The 26,839-nt window shown below is 39.4% G+C and overlaps 1 protein-coding gene across 3 annotated transcripts in view; it reads left to right on the plus strand.

The window, feature by feature from the left end:
• trabd2b (TraB domain containing 2B) overlaps positions 1-26,839 on the plus strand; it is a 57,021-nt gene that overhangs the window by 25,880 nt on the left and 4,302 nt on the right. For all 3 annotated transcript variants that reach the window (XM_077224329.1, XM_077224328.1, XM_077224330.1), the window contains exons 3-4: positions 13,575-13,721; positions 16,048-16,222. In XM_077224329.1, coding sequence (XP_077080444.1) covers positions 13,575-13,721; positions 16,048-16,222 — 322 coding nt within the window. The remainder of the gene's footprint in view (positions 1-13,574; positions 13,722-16,047; positions 16,223-26,839) is intronic.

Raw genomic sequence — 26,839 nt, forward strand, 5'->3', positions numbered from 1 at the left:
GACCAAGGCTGCATTTATTTGATCAAAAATACAGTAAAATTATTGTGAAATATTACAATTTAAAAATATTTTTTTAAATTGTAATTTATTCTTGTGATGGCAAACATTTTCAGCAAAGAGTCTTCAGTTTCACATTATCCTTAATATGTTTCTTGTTCATTTCTTGTTAATATCCCATTTGAAAGAGTTTGTGCTGCTTAATATTTTTGTAAACCATGATAATTATTTTTCAGGATTCTTTGATGAATTCTGTGATAAATAGAAAGTTTTAAACAACAGCATTTCTTTCATTTTTGCTATTTTTTTTAAGCATTCTTGCTGAATAATAGTATTAATTTCTTTAAAAAAACTCCAAAAAGACTTCAAACCTTTGAACGTTAGTGTATGTAACATAAATTTACTCACGTTAAATAAATGTATAATAAATCCTCACGTTGTTGGTCATTGCATACATTCAGCACTACTTTTGTTCCACAGAAGAAAAAAAGTCATGTGCTTGAAACGACATGAGGGTACTAAAAAAACAGAATTTCACGTTTTGATACTCTATTTCTTTAACAAAGTCAGAAACATATATTCACACAATCTAAGCCCCTAACAGCACTCTGTACACTGCAAACCCCAATTAGGAGCCATAAGAGGAACAAAACCCTGAATATAATTTAAAATGAGTCCTCCAAAAACCTTGCATCATACTCAAAGTGATTAAAAAATACAAAAACACATAAATATAAAAATAAATAATGTTATGTCAGGCTAATGAAGACTAAAATGAAACAAGACTTAAATGATTTCAAATATAGCTGCGATCTCTGCAGTTTGGCATGTTTCACTTTGCAAGTTGCCCAATGGCTTATTTACAAATTGGCCTTGCCCTGAGCTCACCTGTGGAACATTCTTGTAAAGTAATAAACGTCTCTTTGGTTTGGAGACTTGGGCATGGGCAAGAGAAATTACGAGAGAAAGATACTAAGAAAGAAAAGGGGGATAGAGATGTAGAAACTCTGGATCCCACTTTCTAATTAAGACCAGCACATAGTCGAAGAGGCGCTTTGTTTGTGTGTGGGTCTGTCTGCCTGGCTCTCTCTAGCTCTTTTTCCTTGAGTTCATCCTGTCGTCTGTGTGTCTGTATATGTCGGTCTTATCCTTCTTTCCATTTCCCTCTCTCTCTGTCTCATGCACAGGGTAAGATACGGATCCAGCCAGCTGTAGAAACGGAAGCACTGTCTGTCTATCTGTGTGTGTCTGTTTCTGTATGTGTATCTGTTCTGGGATGTGGGTCTCTGAGAGAGTAAAAATGCTCTCGTTCCTGCCGAAACACTGGCTGTGACTCCCCTTCTTCATCTGCTTCTAATTCACACCCTCCTCTACCAAGCTACCCGCTCCCTCGCTCTGTGTAGTGATGGGTGTGGAGGAGAGGGAAAGAGCTGACATGATGTATTCTTTGTCTGAGAAGGTGGCCCGAGCCGGCATGCACCTCACACACAAACCTTTGAAGCTGTTTTAGTGAAGACTTCTCAGAGATGCAATGGTTTTCATGTTGAAAAAAAATATTTACTATACCCCTAATCCTAAGCCTTATAGTAGAAATTATTAGATTTAAAGCAAAATATGATTTGGCAGATTTATGAACATCTCAAATAGTGAAATCCCAAACCTGTTGTTCTACAGGTTTCAATATATCGGTGACAACATATTTGAGTAGTGAGGACTTTTTGGGGCCCTTCTCTTCACATATGCATCATGATCAATATATTGGGCTTTACATTAAATAAAATAACAATTTCAGCATAGCGTTGAAACCCTATTATAATTGTAAAATTTTCTAAGGATCAGCATTCTCCCCTAAAAGTGATTGGGCAGACCAAACTGTAAGTTGTAGAGACTTGAAACTTTGAGGGCTGGCAGTACTCATACCGCCTACAAGGCTCGACCCGATCGGCCTGACGGGGGCGCTACAGCGGTCATAAGTACGAAATTGACTCAAGTTTCTTATATCGTTGGAATCCTTGGCTCAAGGCGGACAAAATGCATGCCCCAGATTTGCTTGGCGTTCAGTGAAATTTTCGGGTTTTGGATTTTTTGAAAAAAAATTTTTTTGCGAACTAGTCCTAGGTTTTTGGCGAGATCGGAACCAAAGCAGTGCGGCAAGATTCTTTGGAGTCTGATTGTCGATAGTTACCAAAAAAGTAGAAATTTTGGTTCACAGTCCCTAAGGGCCGCCAAAACGTTCAAAGTGGGAGGAGCCACTTTTACTAAAATGGCTATAACTCGTGAACCGAATGAGAGATTTTCACCAAACTCAACGCACCTACAGTATTGCTACAGTACAGTACAGTACAGTACAGTAAGAGCTCATTCTGTGGTCGGGTTGAAAAGGACGTGGCGACTGGCCTCTTGGTGGCGCTATAACAGGGAAAAACATGAAAACACCTATAACTACTTCACCGCTAGTACGATTGACTTGAAAATTGGCATGCCGTGTCTTTGTTCGTGCTGCAATGATTGTCTATGCGTACATTGACGTATCTCAAAAAACATGTTCGCCATTGGCCAATGAATTACTGTTAAAAAACTTTAAATCCATATATTTCCTGTAAAATTTCCTGTATTGGCTGTAAATGGTTATTTCCATCTATGATTGAGATGGTAACAGGCTTGCTAAATAAAACATAATGTCTTTTTACGCATGTGCTTATAGGTCTTAAACCGCTTGAATCCCAATAATTGCTGCTTGCACCTACATTTTTATTTTATTTCTAGGAAAATGATATATATATATATATATATATATATATATATATATATATATATATATATATATATATATCAGGCTTATATATATATATATATATATATATATATATATATATATATATATACAGGAAATATTTTCCCCCAGAAATGAATGTTAAAAGCTCTAGTCACAGAACAAATAATTAAGTTTGATTTATTGTAATTGTAATTTTGTGGAACATGATAGAACATGACTCAGAACATGACCTCCAGAATTACTTTAGTAAATCTTTAGAAGAAAAAAAAACAATTTTAGGTGGACATGTATGCAGGGTTGAGGAGTGAGTTAACTGTAATGAAATTATGTTATTGAATTACAAAATGAATGTAATTGTATTTAGTTGTATTACTGAGGTAAAATGTGTAATTTAATTAGTTACTAATCAAATTAAAAGGAAATTGATTTACATTGATAAAGTAATACAAATAAAATAATCCAAACCACATTTATAATGGGTAACTTATAACAGTAAGCAATTACATTTCCAAAGTAACCTTCCTAACGCTGAATGTATGTGAGATTCAACATTCTTTCTGTTGTGTGAGTAGGGTGACCACCCGTCACGCTTTGTGTTGTACCGCACAGCATTTTCACCCCTTGTCCCCCACGTCGCATATTGAGAAAATGTCCCGCATTTTTATCAGTCTGTTTGTTTTTAATTATCATATTAAGAAAATTTGCATGCGTTCTTTTGCCTTTTTAAGAAAGCATTTTATTTATCCTTTTTGCGACATAGTTTTTCACCTATATTTAACAGCGCTTCATCAGAAGTACAAATACAACAGCCGTTTTTAAAATCATATCCAATGGTTGAAAAGAAAGGAGTAAACAATGTCACTAGTAGGTTGTCAATCAAAATGTTGAGCGGTGATTCGTTCCATGTGTTCCCTGACAGAAAACAAATGGATAATTCGGTAAATTAAAATTTGAATTTAACAGAATTTATCAATTTATTGCCTGCTGTAGTTTTAATTCACATCCTTTCTAAAAATATGAAAGCTTTTGGTGTAATATATTCTTAATATATAAGGCTGTCAATAAACTAATTTCATGTTGTTTTATATTTTATTTGTTCATTATTTATTTTGTTGGATTTTAGTTGGACTTAGTCAGAACTGTTTCAAAAATAGTGATCAGCATGATGCCTGCTGCCTTGCTCAGTGATGTTGAATTTAAATGGCAAGTAAAATAAAGACATGTTATGTAACATTGGTGATGTAATTGTGTTGTCTGGAAGGGACTAAATAACAAAGTATTTTTATCAGCTGAAATGCAGAATACAAATGTTTTTATTAAGTTAAATGGACATTATATAACAGTTTCAGGTTATGTTTTAGTGTTGGTAACATGTCCCACATCGTCTCCCACATTTGGTTTGTTTGATGGTGGTCACCCTACAGTATGTGCGACTGTGTAGAATTTCTTTGAATTGCCATGAATTTAATTCCACTTCCTGTCATTCCTAATCAAATTCCAATTCAACTTCCTGTGGGGCGGAGTCAATTCAATTCAAATTCCAATTCATGAATTGAATGGAGGCCAATTCTGAAATTCTGAATTTTGCACGAGCCTGATATATATACTGTATATATATATATATATATATATATATACATATATATCCAATGACATTTGTATCTGTATGTGTCTGTATAAATACACATAAGTGTATGTTACACATAGGGCCTTGGGATGGTGAGAGCCAAAAACAGAGCAAAAGCACGAGAAATGTATGACATAAGACTGCTCAAGCACTCTGTACATATTTTCCATCAGGAAAAAAGTGTCATTTCATTCTGGTTTCAGACTCTGACTGCACTCTAGCCAGCACTGAGAGAACGCTGGCTCCTCCACAGAATCACACAGAGTCTGTGCGCCAGTCTGTGAAAGCTCCATCAATATCTGCTCAGGCTCAGACAGCTTGTTCTTGTTGCAGTGTGTACGCACATGCTGACAGGAACCTTTCCTGCTGTAATGGAATACATTGAAATTGACGGAGTAGGGGAGGAGGCTGACCCCTTTGGATGAGTGCAATTGCCTTTGTACACACACACACACACACACACACACACACACACACACACACACACACACACACACACACACACACACACACACACACACACACACACACACACACACACACACACACACACACACACACACACACACACACACACACATATGCATTTAACACATGTTAAAGCTCCTGATATGAAAGCACGCATGACACTTCCATGTTTTCTGTCATCAGGTCACATGTACAGTACACACAGGACACAGTCAAGACAACATATGCCTGCCATTAGCCAAACACAACACATGCACACATTTTCTCTGTTTCTCTTCTAGTCTGAGAGACAGTGGCCTGCAGTGCTGGCACAGTCTATGTGTGAAATCGGACTTTCAGGCAAAGATTTGCCGTGAAATGCTGTGTTTGTTTGGGCTTAGGCTGCATTAGTGCTCATGGTATGACACAAACTACTCAGTCTTAAGTGTCAAACCCTCTGTCTTCAATCTCTGAGTTTATCCTTAACAGCTGCATCCGTGACATGCAACAAAAGCTTTTGTTGGTTGCCTGGTTTCTATTTTTTTGTAATGCTGAGGAGCTCCACTCAGAGTAAAATCTCCTTGGTCCATAATCCTGCTCCAATTAAATGTATAATAAAGATAATATGTTTTGATTGGTCGTGCTTTTCTCAGTATTTATGCAGCATTGATTTTTTTTGATTTTTTAAATTAAGCAAGGTATATTTCTTTTAGCTGCTCTGCTAAAATGCTTGTTTGAAAAACAAAAAGTGCTATTTTTTGTTTCCCCTCCATTGAAAGTCCGTTCACCCAAATCTTTGACAGTTTAAAAAGTTTATAACAATACTGTAAAAGAAATCCATATGAATTGATTGATAATTGGATTAAACCACTCGGTTATTGTGGATTGATTTAAAGTTTTTATGAATGTTTTGAATTGAGTTTTGGGTGAATGGAGTTTTATTTGAGGGACATAAATATCATATAGGCTTGATTAAAAATATCTTTGTGTTTTAAAGATGAAAGAAAGGGTTTGGAACAACATGAGGATGAGTAACTGAAGATTAAAGTTTCATTTTTGGGTCTTTAAAGCCTTGAATGATCCTGTTATTGAATAAAGTAATGCTTTCTGTTCAACTATTTGGCCTATTTTCTCTTTCAGCCAAAAAATGAAAGTGGCATTTTATGGCATTTTTGGCCCCCAATAAAAAAAAATACAAAAAAATATGGTAGTGCATCCTACCATTTTACCTATGTAAAAACCAACTGGAGTACATGTTGACTATACAATCACACTCAGATTCGGCCAACATTAGTGGACACACACATACGCACATGAAAGGAAAATGGCACAGGAAGGGCCGAGAGTAGATGAAAGGAGAATAAACATTATGATGAGGATGAATCGTAGAAAGAGAGGGAGAAAGAGAATGTGATGTTGATAAGACTGCAGGTTTGGGTGGAGAGCAGTCCATCTGTGCTCCAGACCTCATCTGTGACTCTGAACAGGAGAAAATGACACACTGTCACTGTCTGCTTCTCATTTAAGTGAGTCTCTCTCTTAAGTTAAGTCTCTCTCAAACACACACAGGTCTGTCTGTATGAATGAACAGCAGCGGTAGGAGGGCACCCCCCCCCCACCCCCCCCCCACCCCCCCCACCCCCACACCCCAGTTTCCTTAGCACATTTATTATCATATTAAAACTTATGGGTTACACTCATGTTTCAGCACACTCTCCTGCAAGAGTTGGTGAAAACTACAAATCACTCAAGGAGAATTAATCTGTCCAAAGGCATTACACGGACAAAAGCCTATCCTGTAGATAAGAGAGAAGTTGGAAGGACTCTCTCAGTCTTTCTCTCTCGCTCTGCTCAGGAATGAGCATCATATGGTTTAGATGCTATCAGACGCCCCAGGGTCTGATAAAGAGCAGTGGGAGTCAGTTATCTTTCCCAGTGGTAGGGGCCACTATCTTCAGAATGTGAGAGGATCAATGCAAGAGTGCAGGACATGCACGCACACACACACACGTACGTTTTTTTTATCAATCATGAGGAGTTTTCGTTGACTTCTATTGTTTATATATTGAGCGAATTATATTTTTTGACTATCATGTTGCTCACAATTTACATTAATCATGCTTAGTATTTTTAGTATTCTACTGTTCAACTGTTGGGTCGTTTTTGAAGGATCATGTGACACTGAAGAGTAATGGCTTGGAAAATTCAGATTTGCCACCACAGGAATAAATGACATTTTAAAATATATTCAAAATAGAAAATATGTAATTGAAATTGTAATAATATTTTTACAATATTCCTGTTTTATTGAGACTTTAAAAAACACAAATATTTGAATGGTACTGTTATATCATACATTAATCACATCTACGTCTCTTTTTATTTCAAAGGGTTTCATGATGCATCTTCCATGCATCCACAGCATTTAACCTTCCATAACACCCAGATCCAGAGATACACAGATCCCAATCTCGTCAGAATCAGTACGAAAATACAAGAGCTGTATGTTAAACTGTAATGTCGTTCAGAAAACCAGTCATGTCCTAACAGTACTCCCACCCCCTACAAGGAAAAAAAACTTGACTCTCTCTCCCACACACACACACACACACACACACACACACACACACACACACACACACACACACACACACACACACACACACACACACACACACACACACACACACACACACACACACACACACAGGGGTTAATAAGTGTCCTTAAGCCCCATGCAGCTCAGCTCATCTCTACTGGCATGTTTATTCAGAGCGGTGGGCTTTCAGGAGGCTGAGTTTTATTTGACCTCTGACCCCTCTCAACAATGCTCCTCTCCTTCTCTGTTTATTCATCCCTCCATTCCATCTTTCCCTTAGCTCCTAGAGACCGGCCTGAGTGTTTTCCTGTTTCTCAGTGGTGTACCCTTTCACTTTCTCTATACGTTTCATACTCTTTTGTTATTTCCCACTTTTTTCTCCTCACAGCACAGAAGCAGCTGGAGCGCTGAGAAACAGTTGATTATTTTCCTGCTCTTTCTTCTTATTTTCTTTTTTTGTTTGAAGGGAAAGAATGGCTGAAGACTCCGCTACCGGTGCTGCCAAGTCAAATGGCAGAGTTTGTTTTTGGACAAGTGGAAAAAGTGAGAGAGAGAGGGTGTGAGAGAGAAAATAAAAGAGAAACTCTCTCCATGATCTTATTAAACAGACACAGATGGTCACTGCAGGCTGACAGCGGGTTCAAGACACAGACTGACAGGATGGAGATGAGTGCATGGAGAGATTAGACAGAGAGATGAGGAGATTTGTCTGGCAAGCCAGGAAGGAGAGGAAAACCAAAATGCACCAATCTGCAACCAAACTTCTCTTGGCAGTAACTAATATAGACTCCTTGACTGAAAGAAAAGACAAGGAAAGCATGTAAAATTAGTAAGGTAGTAAAAGAGAAACCCAGGTCCAGAAAGTGCTTCAAAGCATATGCTGCAAAGGGTCTGCTCTGTTTCTTTAAGGCAATGCATTAACTGCTTACACACAGAAAGAAAAAGGTGTACAAAATTTACCTTTAGGGGTACAACAGCTTGTCACTGGGGCAGTACCCTTAAAATTACATAATTGTACCTTTTTTATTACAAAAAGTTTAATAGTAGTACCTTAAGGTACGTATTTGGTACTAATATGCAACTTTTAGGAGTGAAAAAGGTACAAAGATGTCCTTTTAAGGGTACTGCAAGAAAAAAAGCACAATTTGCAAGAAGAAATGTCAACCGATGTTACAAATGTTTACATGTTTACAACTTAGATGAAAGTCAAAACAACATTAAAATCTGACCTGCTTTGATTCAGGATTGTGTGTCCTTGAAAATTGAATTGAAAATGCCTTTTAAACTTCAAATTAAAATGAAAGCAGAAATTAAATTTTAATTGAATTCAAATTTGAATTTTAGGAAGTACAATTAATATGGAACATAAATAAATGCAGAGAATATGACTTTGAGTCATTTTTAATTGACTAATAAATATTATAATTATAATTTTTCATTAAATATTACAAAATAAATAGATCACAATTTTGATAAATTTGATATAAATTTTGTCTGTGGGAGTGTTATTGTTTTGACAATACTAAACTTTCAGTTTAAATTCACATTCAAGAATTAAAAGCGGCCAATCCTTACATTCTAATTTTGTCCAACCTTGCTGTGAAAAATGTTCTGCTGAAAGATTAGAAACTAAAAACTCAGCCATATATGACTTATCCCAAGCTAATCCACAAAATGCACAATATCTCTGTGACATGTAGGGGGCAGTCAAGAGTGAGAACAAAAGTGCAGGGATAAATTTGGCAAGAAAGAGAGAACCTCTAATTAATGACCAATAAAGAGCAAGTGTCATCCACAAGATGTTGTTTTGAAGTGGTCAGCTGTGCTCGACTGCTGTTTTTCTTTTTATGTTTGGATACGCTGAGCTGATTTTGGCTCGCACTGCCCACCAACTGCACCTGTGCCCATCTGCACTTTTCCCATAATGCCTCTGACCACTCTAAAAGAGACGAAATCACTACCAGCTGTGGTGCACATGCGTTTGCAACCAGCAATTATTTATTTTGCCATCCTCTCTCCCTCTGTTCTACCTCAGAACTTTCCATAAACAACAATGAAGACAAGCGAGTCAAAGAATTTAATGAAGAAAGAGACCCAAAGAAATGAAGGTGCGAGAGTGATAATGTAATGAGTTGGTCGTGTAGAAGATCTGGGCCAGCTGAACTAAAAAAGAAGTCCGCTGGACCACTAACATGAACGAGCAAGAAGTCAACTACTCCATACTCACACATGTCAATGAAATAGCCTGCTTCTTTTTCCTCCTCTCATTTGGGATCATTACATGGGAATTAACATTCTCTTCTTTTGTGTTTGCCTCTCTCACTTGGTATTTTCTCTATTTATTTTCTCCAAACCGCTAATGAAATTTTGGAATGCAATGCTTGGGAGAAGGTAAGACGTTCCAGAAGCAGGCTGAGTTCTCCAAACTTTTTTTTTGTTTGCAAAAGGGTTTCTGTGTTTAATCAGTCCATGAGACTCAAGCCCTGTTTACACCAATTATCCGTCTCGAGTGATCCGATCACAAAAAGGAAATTCTCACCACTGTTTCTCCCAGACATCTAAATCTTAACACTTGTATTCAACATCATCCTGTTTTAAACTGACCATCAAAATGGATGTTACCAGATGTAAACAGGGCCTCTCACATGTCAAGAAACACAGAAGAGTCCATCTGGGTAAACCGCACACCTGCCACCCTGTGAAATCTCCATTACCAGAGACAAAGCGCTGTGAAAATATGCTTTTGTTTAGCACAATGGATGCTAAAGGGTGTTCACACTTCAACAAATGGAACATTCCAACACACTTTAGCCATCCTTCATCCCACATACACACACAAAACACCAGGCCTTAATGTCTGCGCTCTCTCGCACTCTGTCCATCAAATGAACAGCAGAGAAGCACAGAATGATCCAATTCTCTTTCCTGGCTCGCTTTCGTCCTCGCCGTCCCATCCTTTAATCCCTCTATCTATCACATCCCAGTCGTCCTTTCATCTCTCTATTTCTCACATGGAATGCGCTTAAGGTTAAGGGAAACTCCTCATTTTTGGCACCAGCACAGAAGCGAGGCAGATGGGTCAGACACCCGTCTCCTAATCTGAGCGTGCCATGGCCGCCGCAGCAGCTGGCATCACTATAAATACCGTGGCACACAGAGCCAGAGCACATCTGCACAGGAGGGCAACACCCGACATGACATGGCAATGTAAAAAATGAAGACAATAAAACAACACACGCAATGTCGAAATAAACGGCCAGCGATTACAAGGCCGGCAGGGGGTCGGCTTAGAGCACAGAGAGCTGGCTGGATGTGAAGTGAGATAGATGGAGTGCATTCGTGCTGTTCTGGTGTTGGTTTGATCGTGGTCCATTTTGGGATTACCGCACTGGCAGCGTGACAAAGATCTGCACAGCACTAGGCTGAAAATAGAATTGTTAAAAAATGTTTAATAGATTAAATAGTATCACTAACCCCATGCTGACATCATACCCAGGTATAGTGTTGGGAAAGCTACTTAAACAACAGTGTTGTTATAGAAAATAAAAATAATTTTATAAAAATAATTTTCTTTATTTGAAATAAAGCTTAAATGAAATAAAAATATGTATTAGATGAAAAATGAAAAAATACAGTTATATAGAAACATTTTTTTAGAAAAAAACGAGCACAGTAATTTGTTCAATTATAAAATTAAACTAAAATCAAAATGAAAACTGAAAATCTAAAAATAAAAGATAATTTAAAATTGTAATAAATAAATATTCTAATAGCATATAAATAATAATGTTAAAATAACAATGTTCAAAGAAAGGTATAGCTACTGTAGCTAAGATAAAAATTTAATTAAACCAAAAATACTTAAGCTGAGCAAGTTGATAGTTACACTAAAAACTACAGGGGGAAAGTAGCTTACATTTATGCTTATAAATGACGATGGATAGATAGAACGATAGATAGATAGAACGATAGATAGATAGAACGATAGATAGATAGATAGATAGATAGATAGATAGATAGATAGATAGATAGATAGATAGATAGATAGATAGATAGATAGATAGATAGATAGATAGATAGATAGAGATTAGGCTATGATTCTCAAACTTTTAAACAAAGTGATGTCAAGTTTGGTTTGCTTGCTATTGGCAATGCTTGCAGTGTAGACAAAGCACATTGGACTAGTGAGCAAAACAGAATTCTGTCTTTCATTCCCAGTGCTAAATAGTCAAGTCAAGTCACCTTCATTTATATAGTGTTTTTAGCAATATAGATTGTTTTGAAAGCAGCTTTACAGTGATAGGAAATGTATAGGAATAGGAAATTAAATAACAGAGATCGTTTTGGCTTTACAGCCACTCTAGAATAATGTTATTGTCTAGCTAAAGTTAGTTTTGATTGATTCACTTCCGTCGCAACGTTCATTAGTTATTAACTTAGGGGCCGCTAACACGACACCGTTCCAACAGAAAACCCTTAATGCGATCCGGCCGCTCATTTGCACAAAACAGTGCCTGGTGGCTCGAGAACGCAAACCGGAAAATAGGTTCCAAGGTACAAGCCTTGAAAAATTTATAATACAGAATTTTTTATCGATTCCGCGTAGCCACATGAACCGGAATTATCCCAACAACGTTTTATCTGTACAGAGGTAAAGGGAAGAGAAAGAGGCCTCCACAGGGGAGAGACTAGTTGCCACTTCAGGACTGCGTTGTCGTTGTGTCCAGGCGCAGGTCCTTCATCAGATCCGGATACGGCCTGGATCCATTGGACTGCGGTAAACCTCGGGATAAACAGAAAGACTAATATTAGCGTAGATGAAATCCTTCTTATTATGTAACAAGTACATCAGGATTTATGGGAAGTGTTCCCGGTTCCGGTTGACCTAATCTATGCAGCCTAACATTGAATTATAGAAGTCTATAATGTGTTATGTGTATGCTAGGTCAAAGAGATGTGTTTTTAGTCTAGATTTGAACTGACAGAGGGTGTCTGCTTCCCGGACAAGGAAGACAGTTCCAAAGTTTTGTTGCTAAATAGGAAAAGGATCTACCGCCAGCCGTCGATTTTAATATTCTAGGGATTATCAACTGGTCAGAATTTTGAGATCGCAATAGACGAGCGAGCTCTTAACACATTATAGTCCGTCACAAGTACTGGGGAGCTAAACCATTTAGTGCTTTTTCCTTTTAGGAAATAGAAGAGCACAGATTCTTATTTCCAAACTTTCTGCATGGGGCAGGAACTAAATCTTCTGTAGCCTTTAAGCTAGTGCATAAATCAATCAGCATCACTGCTTTCATTGACCATTTTCATTACTGTATTTCTGTCACACACGCTCACAAACACACCCTCCCTGTAAATCTCCAAGGCAATTAATGTGACGGGATCCAGCCAGAATAGAGAGGTGTAATCAAGTACACAAATCAACTGACCACACATGATCGGGTATGAATGTGTTAGTCAGCAGAGTGCACGACAGTGTGAAATTTGATCTACCTTTATACCCCGGAAAATAACAGAAAAAAAGACCCCCTCCCCTCCCAATGGGCTGTGCTGTCAAAACGTTTAACTTTGATTGACACCCAGAGTCAGGCGAGTCAGCCAATCAGGCGAGGTGTGGGAGCGAAGTGGGCGGGAGTGTGAAGTTTAACCCCAGGAGTCTGGGACAGCTGCAGTGTCACTGTGGTCTGTGGCTGTTGCACACCATAAATTCTCTCTAAAGAGAGTTTACTTTTTATTTTAATGGGGGCTGTAAATTTTCAACCCTTGGACCCTGGAGATAGAGCCGTTTTTAAAGGGCACTCCCTGTCTTTTTTGTTTTTCTTTTATACCTGTTTTTCTAGAAACTGCCTGCTTTACACAACAAATTTGTACCTGGCAATATGCTGGCGTAATTTTTGGGCGCCTCCAAATGGAAAAATGTTCATATGGAGTATGTTTATAGTGTGTGAATAAATGAAGAGTGCGTTTGTGACTTTATATTGTGTGTGTGGGAGTGAAAATGACTAAACTTGTGTATTTTATGTGTTCAAAATGACAAACTGACCTCCCCCCTCTTTCTGTCTCTCTCTCTCTCTCTCTCTCTCTCTCTCTCTCTCTGTGTGTGTGTGTGTGTGTGTCTGCAGGTGTTGTTTGCTCTGAACCAGACTCTACTCCAGCATGAAAGTTTGCGTGCAGGCATTTTGCAGGGTGCCTTCACTACTGAGGACCTCATCACACACTACAACTGTGGAGACCTCAACTCCATCATCTTTAATCATGACACATCACAGGTACACACACACAAAACACACACTCCTGTTCTATGCATCATGTGAGTATGTGTGTAGTGTAACTGCATGTATGTGATGTATTGAAGTCAGTATGAGCTTAAAGTTTGAGCAACAACAGATTCCTTCTGATGGATGGCCTATAATTCTCCCCTTCAACCTGCACACTAAGAGATTAAAGCAACGTACACACACACACATAGTGCAAGAGAGAACGAACATTTTAGGAAAAATGTGAGGGAGCAGTAAGAGGAAGGAGGAAGGGGGATTTCTCTCTGTTGTTCCCTATTTCCTGCAAAGATCAGACACTGTGCAGCTTAACTGTCTGATAAGGTATCTGACTGCTCCCGCTTTCACTACTTTATGCCTCTCAACTTCATTCTCTTTCTCTATTTCGGTTTCTATATTCTATGCCGAAACTATGCAATACTTGACTTAGAGCTTGAGTTGAGTTTGCTAGAGTCTCTTTATTACAGACAGAAATCCAAACCGCATTCAAGGATAATGTATGTATAAACTCATTAAATGTCAGGTTCCCTCTTTTTACTGAATTTCCTTGACTTTTAGATCTTTTAGCACACTGAAGGTTCTCTATACTGTGTCTTATAGGAGAGGAGGAGGAGGAGAGAGAGAGAGTATAAGATGGCATTACAGGAAAGCCTTCTCTAAAAGTGGTTTGGATGCTTGCAGGGGTACAGCAGTTCATCTATCAGTGTCTGAATACAAACACACACACACACACACACACACACACACACACACACACACACACACACACACACACACACACACACACACACACACACACACACACACACAGTGGAGTCAAACGTATGGCTTTCTGCATCGCTGCACTTCACCTTCAGTTCTTTAGTGCACAGCTCAGGCAGGAATCTCTCAGATAAACACACGTGCACAGCCATATTCACCCTCTCTGCCTCCCAATTTCCAAACTGTTCTCTCATTAGAGGGGTGAATGGATAAACACACACACACACACATACATAGTATTTAGACGTTCCAAAGCTCTGGATTCTAACAAGAGGCCACCTCACAGTTTCCCTTTTAAGTCTCTCTCGCTTCCTCCGTCCTGTTACCATTATCCATTACCCCAATTCCTGGTGTATGTATAGTCAGTCAAGACATGGGAAGCATTGTGTTTCCGACCATCTATTACAGCGAAAGGTCCAGAATTGAGCTCCATAACCATATATATTTCCCTAATGCTGCCCTGCTCTCTTCCAAAGATCTACTCACTTTTCCAATTATAAAGATGGATTCCATTCATTTAGAAGTTCAAGTAAAACAATAAAAAGGTCATTACGACTTAAATGTATAAGTGAAATAGTGACTTTATGTATGACATTTGTGACTTTCTCATAATTTCCTCTTTATCCCATAATTGTGACTTCATATCTTGTCCGTGCAGCCTTATATCTCACAATTGCAACTTTCTAACTCATATGATGCATAAAAGTCTAACATTTATTCTCAACTGTCTTAAATGTATTACAATTGAAAACATGGACATCTATTTTTCACTCTATGAAAAAATACCCCCCCCCCCCAACACATTTTCCTAACATTGTCATAATGCACTTGGTGTAAAGAGGCCTTAAAGATCCAATGAAATCATACAGAAAACTCTACTTTGAACTTAAAGCACTATGGAATTTAAAAAATCTTGAAAAGATTAGAAAACCTTGACTCAACCTCGATTATAAACAGCATTGAAGAGGAAAATAGGAGACAACTTTGTGCCATAAAAGCAAAGCTTTTCAAACTATACATCTCTATTGCATAATTTACTCTATTATGATTTTGATTTACAGTAGTTTATGACAGAAATGTTAGAGTTTAATTTTTAATCTAAAAGTGGGCATCCTTTAGACTTTTATTCCATTAAAAAAAAGGAGAAGCTCAATCATTTAGATCGGAAAAACTTCAACTCATTGTGGAAAACCAATTCACAGGCACTTTAAGATGGCGTCTTTATTGTCTTTCCCCAATCTTCCCTTTCTTTTTCTCTTCTATTCCATCGTTGAAGTCTACTTTCCCTTTTCTCCTTCCATCTATTCAGTCCATCCCTATGTATTAATAGCAGACTGTGTAGAGAGACGCGGCCAGCTGTAGACAGCATTCTATACACTATACCCTGCAGCAAATCAATGGAGTCCAAGACAGTAAAACAGCATTTGTAAGTGTGTGTGGATGTCACGTTCCACAAAGCGTCATAAACTTCTCAGCTGCCCAATTTCTCACATACACAGACTAAGATTCATGCCAGGCCTTTAGTAACACCTCTCTCTGTCTCTTTTTCCGCTCTCAGCTTCCGCATTTCATCAACAGTTCCCTGCCAGCTCACGAGCGTTTGACAGCGCAGCAGATTGATAGTTACCTGCGGCAGGAGCTCATTTACAAACGCAACGAGCGAATGGCCCGACGTGTCTCCGCCCTCCTTCAGAGAAGCCCCACCCAAAGATTCTTTTTTGCTTTTGGAGCTGGTGAGTCACACAGAACTTATAACCATTACACACACACACACACACACACACACTCTTAACAATGTGAAGATGAGGTCAGTTGACATTGACTAGGAATGGGTCCAGCTCCACACACAAAATAAATGCACACACACACACACACACACACTCCCTAGATGGCAGTAAAACCAAACGGCCCTCAGAACTTTTCCCACGACTGAGAACACATCACTTACATTCCTATTCTGTGTGCACCTGTGTGCGATTCTCTGTCTGTTTGACAAATGTATACCTCACAAAATGCATTATTCTTTATGAAATTTTGAATCATCAAAAGGGTTGCATATAGTGTATAATGCTAATTACTAACTCTGGCTACACACTTTAGAATATTCTGGATTCATTAGAATGAGAATAGAAATATATGCATGTACACACCTGTTCTAAATTTAGTTAAAATGTTTTGTACACATATAATTAAGAACACTTGAATGCATGTAATAGTGAATGAGACCCAGTGAGAGGACTGACAGCTACTCTCATCTGCAAGAGTGTGAGTGGTTTGTTTTTAATTTTCATTCCAAGCTAATGCTGCTTCAAGTCCTCAGGGATAACTGTGGTGTGAGCACACGTTTATGTTTGTGAAGTTTATTAGCACTGATGGGGTGAATCTGAGGTTTTATACTTATAGGGTCTCATTCATGAAACACGAGCAGAACGAATTTTTGTGTAAATTGTGTGTAAAGTGGTTCTGGCGTACATTTTCGGATTCATTAAAATGTTCGTATTTTCCAAATGTTAGTCGGTACGCAAGAAATCTACACATGCTTCCAGCCACGCGTAAATAATGCGCTTAACGTTTTGCTCATTAATAAGGCTGCATTTTAATTCACCTTAATCAGGTACATATTTACACAGCATTTCGAAGAAATATTATATATAGTAATTACATACGTTTTTTCTTATTATGATAGCCAGTAATAGCATCTGCGATGGTGGTCCTTCTCCAGTTTTAATACGATTTTTCCGAAGTGAACTAATTCGTTTTTTGCTCTCAAGCTTAATGTCGAACCATTTTCTTCTCACTTCTGGGAATGTTCGATTAACAGATGAAACTCCATTGACTGCATCTGTAATATGCTGCCAAGCTTCCTTTTTTTTAGGACCCGATACGCCACTATGTACGCTTGAAAATAAAATGTGGCGTTTTGAATGAACTTCTGATAATAAAACTTCAATTTCTGCATCTGAGAAATCTTTCTTTTTCATGTCATAATATGATGGCCATATAAAGTTGTCAGTCGGATTTAATGGGCGGGATTTATGGTAATTGAGATTGAACGTGTACGCGCATCCCATTTACGACTGATTGGAATTCATTAACACACACACATTTCACGATCACATCTGACGTTTACGAAGTATTTGTGAATCAGGAGAAGAGTTTTCGGGAAGGTCTCTTTACGCGCATATTTACTCGTATATTTACGAATGTTTCATGAATGAGACCCATAGTGTGTGTGTGTGTGTGTGTGTGTGTGTGAGAACCTGTCTGTCAATTTGTTATTACAAAGTATTAATGAAATAGAAGTAGAATTTAACATGATAACGCCCTGTGTTTTTTTGTGTGTGTGTGTTTTTTTTACATTTAGCTCAAAATCAGTATAAGATCAAGACGTGACAAATATAACACATACTAATAGTTCGCCAACTGCAGTGTTAGTTTGTCGGTCTGTCCCTGGTGTGCTAGTCCTTTCTCTAACTGTGTTTACTCAGAGCTCTTGTTTGAGCTGCTCAGTTTCATTTGGACCATTTCACACAGAACCTAGTCAGAACTATTGACAGAAAGCAAAATTGGCAGCTGTAAACCTGGGCTCAGAGGGTTCTACAGTTACCAGAGTGCTCCATAAGTTTCTGTAGGGGTGATTAAAGTACACATTGTGCTGGTAAAGTGGTTAAACAAGCCATCCATCTTTGCTCCACAGCAAACCTGCCACCTTTGCTTTGTAGAATTTCCAAAAGCATGTTTTGATTCAACAGGAAGCTCTTATAGCACAGGCAAGAAGACTCTTTTGGAAAATCATACACATGTGCACTCACACATACCCCAACCCTGACGACACAGCATCTTTTTGTAAAAAGTTCCCTATAAGTCATCCATACAATGTTGATTGAAAATCTGATCAGCCTTAGCACTACCTGACATTCACTTTCATGAATGAATCATTCTTTTGAACTGGATATGTTCAATGAATCAACAGACACACGGTTTACAAAACTAAATGATTTGTTTATGAATAAGACTTGATTCAGTTTGGCTCAACGGCTGTCCGAATTCGTTCACTCGTTTTCATTCACTCCTTCAAGTGAACTGTATTATTGGACTAACATAGGGAATAGTGATTGAGGGTTTAGGGGGCGATTAAGGATTTAGCCCTATTCTTTTAAATTCCTGTGGTAGAAGCACAAGTAGAAGTTACCGCTCCCTACTGGTTTGGAGTAGTAAATCACATATATTAAAACCAAGACTTCATCTAGACCAGGGGTGTCCAAACTCTGTTCTGGAGACCCACTATCCTATAGAGTTTAACTCCAAATTGTCTTAACAAACCTGCCTGGATTGGAAGTTTCTAAGCCTAGTGAGACCTTGATCAGCGTGTTTAGGTGTGTTTAGGCGTGTTTAGATTGGAGCTAAACTTTGCAGGGCAGGACATTTGCCCTCCAGGAGCAAGACTGGACACAACCCTGATGTATACTGTTTTGCAAAAATCCAGTTTTTCATAAGAAAAGCAATTCTTATTCTCTTTCATCTGTTTTGCTTTGTTTTTTTGTGAGTGTGAGAAGGACTGAAAAGTTACATAACAGGTCAGATGATAAGCAGGAACACACCACCATGGCACATCTGTTTATGGTACAGATCACAGACACAAACTTCAGTATTTCGCATCCACTAGAAATCTATTAACGAACCTCCGACAAAAACATTTATCTTACATAAAAAGCCTTATGTCAATGTAATGCTATACGATGGTAAGCGTTGTTCAAAACATAAAACATAACATATTCACTCACATCCTAATTAGCCATTTGCTGAGCAAGGAGATAGTGTGTGTGTGTGTGTGGCGTTTCAGCAGTTTCTCATTTGCCTGGTTCCTCGGTGCTGCGTGGAGTTTCGTGCTCTTATTGAAAACATCCCTAGGAATTTCCTGCAATGGCCACAACTCAGGCAAATCACTTTCTTCTTTAATACACACGCTACATGTGATAAGCAGCATTTGTCTTAGCATTAATGGCCTCAGATTTGTTTTGCTATTGATTTGACATGCATATGACACTAATAAATGACAAAGTTATTATCACAGGCTTTAAAGCACTATTACAGTCATTTCCAGTAAGAGCAAGGGACACTGTTTATGTCTTACTGTGTTTGTATGAATGTGATCACTCATCCGTGTGTTTGTGTGTGGTGAGGAACTCTCAGTACATGTGTTTTGCAGTTGTTTGGGGTGGTCATTGTATTGTCATTCTTTACAGAAGTGCTCAAAAAGAATTGCTTCAAAGGGCCCTTTGACATGAACATTTTCTTGGTGTCCAACCGAGGAACACTTCACTCCCAAGGTTCTTTGCGCTGCATTAGTAGTGTCAGTCATTGAAAAACCGTAACAAAAGCTTCAGTGGTTTGGGAAGATGATGTCAAAGTACTTTATGTTAACTTTGCAGAGTGAATGGAATAGCGCATAGGCATGGTCACAATTGTTTGATAAAGCAATATGAAGCATTGGGACCATTTGCATTGGGTCCAATTCATTTTAGTAAAAGTTCATTCTGGTGGATTGTTTAAATGAAGAACTTTTGTGGATTCTTTTGAGCTAACCTGGGATGCAAAAAGCAGCCTGACTGTAACTTAAATGCTTTAAATTGAGTTGCTAATAGCTTGTCAAGCGATTTAAAAGATGACTCCACCAGATGGCATCACAATAACCACTGCAATTGGTCCTCTTATTGGCAAGGAATATTATATAATAGAAAGTGAATCTCATGCAGGCTCAAAAGGCAACCATTATTATCTGAGTCATTAAATGGTCCCTCCAAATACACAAGCTCAACTATTAAATGCAAATCAAATGGAATGGCTTTCGGGACCCTGGAGAAAACAGTCTGTCTTGAGCTGCGGTGTTGTGTTGGTCTGCATCTCTGAGTAAATTGTGCTAAAGTGACTCTCAGTGCTAATTAGACCAGCATAGCTCATTATCAGACTCTGCCATTACATGCCTCATTAGCTACTAGAACAACTGGTCTGGGTGCTAATGGGATTCAAGCTCACATTACACACATAACACATGATCGCTCTTCTCCCACACACTGTTTTACTGTGATGCACTTACACAGATGCTTCTACCTGCACAAGTGATTTTATCCAACACACACCCACACACACAAAGAATATGTGGATGCATTCCAAGACAGTTTATTATGCAAATTATTTAAGCAGTCTTGTGTCCCTTTACAACAGAAAAAATAATTGTGAGAATAATTGAAGAGTCAACAATGTCAGAGAGTCTTGGTAGTGACAACCACATTAAAATGCAGGAGTAAAACATACAGTGTGTGAACGATACAGTATATTGACTCACCATGATAACCATCAGTTATGAAGTTTATATATAAAAAATTATATATATATATATATTCTTATTGGTTGATCGTCTTGATTGTTCACAGGTATTTCTTGTTAGTCACTATTCTTGTTGTATAAATAACCCTCATGTTTCCACTGTGTAACTGCTGTTGGAGAGTGTCATGTAACCAAGTCAAATTTACCTTTTTTGTCGTATCGTGTCCGTGCTGTGTCTGTGCCAGTGTGTCTGTGTCCGTGCCGGTGCCCGGTGTTTCTGTGCCGGTGTCTGGTGTGTCCGTGTCCGTGTGCAGTGTCCGTCCCCGTGTCAAGTGTGGCCATGCCAGTGTCTGTGTTGGTGACCGTGCCGATGTCCGTGCCGGAGTCTGGTGTGTCCGTGCAAGGTGTCCGTGCCGGTGCCCGGTGTGTCCGTGCACAGTGTCCGTGCCGGTGTGTTCGTGCCCGTGTCTAGTGTGGCTGTGCCAGTGTCTGTGTCGGTGACCGTGCCGGTGTCTGGTGTGTCCGTGCCAGTGTGTCCGTGTCCGTGCACAGTGTCCGCGTCGGTGTCTGGTGTGGCTGTGCCAGTGTCTGTGTTGGTGACCGCGCCGGTGTCTGGTGTGTCCGTGCCAGTGTGTCCGTGTCCGTGCACAGTGTCCGTGTCGGTGTCTGGTGTGGCTGTGCCAGTGTCTCAGTCGGTCACCGTGCCGATGTCCGTGCCGGTGTCTGGTGTGTCCGTGCCAGTGTGTCCGTGTCAGTGCCCGGTGTGGTCGTGCCAGTGTCTGTGTCGGTGACCATGCCAATGTCCGTCCCGGTGTCTGGTGTGTCCGTGCCAGTGTGTCCGTGTCATGACGGTGTCCTGTGCAAGCGTGCCGCACAAGCCCTGAAAAGTGAAGCCAAAGCGTCTCGATCGCCCCCCGGTGACTGGTCCTAGTATAGCTCATAAACCCCGCCTCCCCATGGTATTCAATGGGACGTGAGACCAACTAAACAATTAAATTACACTTCACATATCTTTTTTCCAAAGATAGTTTCTGTCATTTACTGTAGTTTTCATCACGCTGATGTAATTTCAAGTGTTTTTTTTTTTAAATAAGTTTGTTTTTAGTTAGTTATCTGATGCTATAAAAACGGAGTTGTGGCGTACATGATTGACAGCTGTGATTGACAGGTTCTCTGAGCAAAGTAGTCACTGAAGCAACAACTGACTTTTTTTCGGGATCTTTGGAGGACTGAGGAGATTGGAGCTTTAAATGTAATATCTAAATTTCTATAATTAATTATAGATTATATGCTTACGATTAATTCAGCGAGAGTGAGGGCGGGACCAGAGCAGGACGTTGATTTCGCGGCTTTACTTCCTGCTCACTACTGCGCATGTCTGGTCCCGAAATCGCAACTGCGCAGACTCAAGACCCAAGATGTCAGCGCCATATGGGGACAATGGCGGCTTCACTTCTCGCCAATGGAAGAGAGCGAAGGGGCGTCGTCCATCTTTTTTTACAGTCTATGGTCCTGTGTGTCTGTGCCGTTAAACTATTAAACTATCTCTTTAATGTTAATAAAACAACAAAAAACAAAGAGAAAATCACTCACTGCTCAGAGAACTTTAATTGTAGCTTTAATAAGAATCAATGTATAATTTATGCAGTGAAGTCTATGTAGTGTTTTATTTTTATATTTGTTCTTTTAATTTCTTTCTTGAATGCCTCTGTTAAATACACCTACTGTAGCCGAAAAAATAAATCACTGTTTATTTAAGTTGTTTACTGTATGTTGTGTATACATTATGTAATGTGTATCTTTGTTCTTATCTTTAAATAACAAAGAAAATAATGATACAGATTATCTTCGCCACTTTGGCCTAAATGTCTGCCATTATTTTTTTTATTTTATGTTGTTACCTTGTAAGGCTTTGTTTTTAAAATAGGGACATTAGTTTGGCTGTAATGTCACTTGCAAAATAGTAAAACCAACATCAACAAAACCAAAAACAATTGTGATAAAATCGTGAATCATGATTTTCCTGGAAAAAGCGTGATATGACATTTTTGCCATAACCTCCACCCCTAATATATTATATATATATATATATAAACATACAGGCGCAACCGGAGGTCCTCAAATTTTTTTTTTAATTATGACTTGGAATTGACCAGAAACTTACTAGCAAACAGGTATATCAGATGTTCTGAATTTAGAGTTGATTGCGATGCTCTAGAACATGCTAGAAGTTACCAGGAACATTTAGAATGGTGCAGAAAATTGCATTTCCTGAGAATTTTGCGATAAGATCTGGGATATAAGTAATTTTGGACATGGAACTTTTTGTCAAAATGTAAAAAAATTTAATACAATAAAAAACCTAATATGTGTCATTAATATCTCTAACACAATGTCTTACAGTCTTTGCCCACGTTCTTGTGTCATTGACAGTCAGTAGATACCCATTCACCAAGTAAACATTCACTAAAGATTTGGCCTAGGTATGAATAATTTTGGGCTTAACTGTATACATACATAAATAATATTATTTTCTAATATATATGCAGTTATATATGCGACATTGGCTGTATATATTTGATTTACACACACACAGACACACACGCACGTACGCACACACTTTTTGTGCACTGCCGTGTCAATAAATGTGGTTTTTGCTCTTCAAATATGTGTGCACATACCATTACATGTATTTATGTGCAAGAAAGGCTTCTTTCTGTTTACTGCTTCAAAGCCACTTCAACATTCCAAGAAAAAAAGTAGAGACCCCAGCTGTCAGAAACTAAAACAAACTGTAGGGGCAATTTCCCCTAAATGCTTTAACCCCTGTGAGTTTTGACTGTTAATGCGCTCCTGCTCTGCCGGTTTTTGTCTCTTTCCTCCATTTTCACATTTCCCCAACTGTGAAAATGTCCCCATCCATTGGACTGACTTTCTCTCTCTCTTTGGTAAATCTGCTTGCCCGCCACCCAACAGTCACTGTAAGAGAAATGTAAAAAGCCATAAAGGAAACAGTTTCAATGTTTTTGCATCAAACCCTTGAACCCCAAACAGACCTTAAAGTAGTTCGGTCCTGTTCCCCTACGGCAGCGCCACAGAGAGAGTCCCCTCATTATAGAGTCTCCTGAACTACCACCAGAGGATTCCCTTTGGACAGGTAAAAGAGAGACGCACCCCCTTAATTCTCACTAATCTCTGGGTTCAGCTCAGATCCCTGGGATGGCCTTAAGGCAGGAATTTCCTGATCTTTAGAGATTTATAGGAGGTGTGAGAGCTGATCTGTGGTCATATACTCTCGCTCACACTCAGGGCGGCGCAGAGGTTTTGTTGACTCAGAGACCATGTCGAGATTTATAGATTTCCTGCTGCTGTAAAAACTTGCAGAGGGTAGTGTGTGTGTGTGTGTGTGTGTGTGTGTGTGTGTGGGGGGGGGGGCCTGGTAAACCCTACCTTATGGGGACAAAATGTCCCCATAAGGATGGCAATATCCCAATATCCGAAATCCTTGTTCGTGTGGGGACATTTTTTGGTCCCCATGAGGAAAACAGCTTATAAATCATACTAAGTGATGTTTTTTGAAAATGTAAAAATGCAGAAAGTTTTCTGTGATGGGTAGGTTTAGGGGTAGGGTTAGTGTAAGGGAATAGAATATACAGTTTGTACAGCATAAAAATCATTATGTCTATGGAAAGTCCCCATAAAACATGGAAACACTACGTGAGTGTGTGTGTGTGTGTGTGTGTGTGTGTGTGTGTGTGTGTGTGTGTGTGTGTGTGTGTGTGTGTGTGTGTGTGTGTGTGTGTGTGTGTGTGTGTGTGTGTGTGTGTGTGTGTGTGTGTGTGGATTAAATGGAGCTGTGCTGCTTTGCAGGTCAGTAGTTTGTAGGGTTATCCTGCAAAAAATATTAAAAAACCCTGCTGTGTAAAACACTGCTCACAAGTCTAAAATATTGGCTGAATGGCTGTGTGTGTGTGTGTGTGTGTGTGTGTGTGTGTGTGTGTGTGTGTGTGTGTGTGTGTGTGTGTGTGTGTGTGTGTGTGTGTGGTTTGGTTTGTCATGTATAATGTATCATAAAGGTGCTGACATACCTGGACACACTGCTCACAAGTCTAAAATATTGGCTGAATGGCTGTGTGTGTGTGTGTGTGTGTGTGTGTGTGTGTGTGTGTGTGTGTGTGTGTGTGTGTGTGTGTGTGTGTGTGTGTGTGTGTGTGTGTGTGTGTGTGTGTGTGTGTGTGTGTGTGTGTGTGTGTGCGTGCGTGTGGTTTGTCATGTATAATGTATCATAAAGGTGCTGACACACCTGGACACAAACCAAAACACTCAAACCAACCCCTGAACCGTACACAGTACATCTGAGTATGAAGATTGGGCGAGAGGAGAGGGGATTCATAAAATGCATAAATGCACCAAATAATTTTTGCTAAAAAGTTATTGAGAACCCTAATTACCCAGAGAGTGAAACCAAGAACAAGTCTGATGAAAGTCAGAGAGAGAGAAAGCTCAGAGCTTAAGCTGTAGCTTAAGTATTACAGCAAAAGCCAAGCCGTAAGGACATTAGTTAAACATTTACATTTATTAATATGCCAGACACTGTTATTTAAAGCCACTTACAGTGAATTCAATGTATTCATACTCCCAGTGAATCGAACCCATAGCCATGGAACTGCTCCCGCCATGCTTTACCAACTGAGCTACGGTCTGAAAAACAAACTATAGAAACACCACATGTGCTCTACTTTGAATCAGAAGGAATGAACTGACAGTCACTGCACCTGCATCTGCACCTGCAAACAGGATGATTTGGACGAGGGCTTTAGGTGTAATTGTAGCGAAAAGCCAGGAGCTTTTGCTAAGCCTCAAATGGATTTGTTTAAGGCCTGCGTGTGTTTTCAGAATTTCTTAACAGCAGTTTTCTCTTGGTAATCAGAATATACTAACTGCGGTCACAAAATAAACACCACAAATATACATAATGAATCGTATCATCCTTTGGAGAGCTGAAGCTCCTGTAGAGAAACGATTCTGTGTGTATGGCGCACGGGTTTGTTTGTTTGTTTCTGGGTGTGTATGTTTATTTATCGTGTGCCAGTGTTTTGGGTGTGGGTGCCTATGGAGAAAGAGCAAGAGATTAGTTTTGTAGCATGCATCTGCCTCCTTGCATTAATTAAAGGAGAGCTTTTCAAAAAGACTTTCGTATGCGGCCTAAATAAGTCCCAACAACCTCACCGATTTGGTAGCCAGGTGACCACCCGCACCTCACTGCAGCCTGAAACTTAATCTAACTACTTCCTCTAGTAACCAAACACTTCTCCAGTAACTACTTCCTCCAGTAGCCAAATGTCTGTGAGAACACTCTGTCCAGCTGGGTTATTTATGTGGCTCAAACCCTGCGAATAAATACAGCACATGAAATGAACTGCTCGACTTTACATGCAGAATACAGAGCCATGGCTGTTTTATTTGAAATTTCCATAAAAGATCATTTCTAACTGAGTTTAATATGAACATTAATCAGAGTATGTGGGTGTGATAGCTTGCCAACCATGCCGCAGTGTCATTGAACCTGAGTCAGCACTGGGATGGGAGACGAGGTGAGGAACACAACAGGACCGGCTTCAATGGGCCGCCTGTTCCTTCCCACCGGGCCGAAGGGCGTAGCGGCATAATCTGTCCGTCTGATCTGACCGCCGCTCAGCGGTAGCCTCTTCACGCTCCGTGCCAGTCGCCCCAGCAGCCTTTGAACTCGGCGGCCAAGAAAGCACCGCGGGCCCCATCTCTCCCCCTCCCCTTCCCTGTCTTCACGAGTGATCAGCAAAATAATGATGATAAAGAAGCATGAAAAGAGACAGCCTTGAAGATTTTCAGCGTGCCGTTAATAAGCTCACGGAGCATGCTGAGGCGATGAGGTCAGGCTGTATTAGCGCTTATTTCTGAGTTGAGTGACACACAGGATTATCGGCTACGCAGACAAGTGAAACAGCTTTCATCAGTGTGGCGCTGGAGCGCGTGCGTTTGATGTC

This window comes from Siphateles boraxobius, unplaced genomic scaffold (genome assembly GCF_051911475.1).
Source record: "Siphateles boraxobius isolate OS27281-9 unplaced genomic scaffold, OSU_SipBor_1 9, whole genome shotgun sequence".
Taxonomy (NCBI): domain Eukaryota; kingdom Metazoa; phylum Chordata; class Actinopteri; order Cypriniformes; family Leuciscidae; genus Siphateles; species Siphateles boraxobius.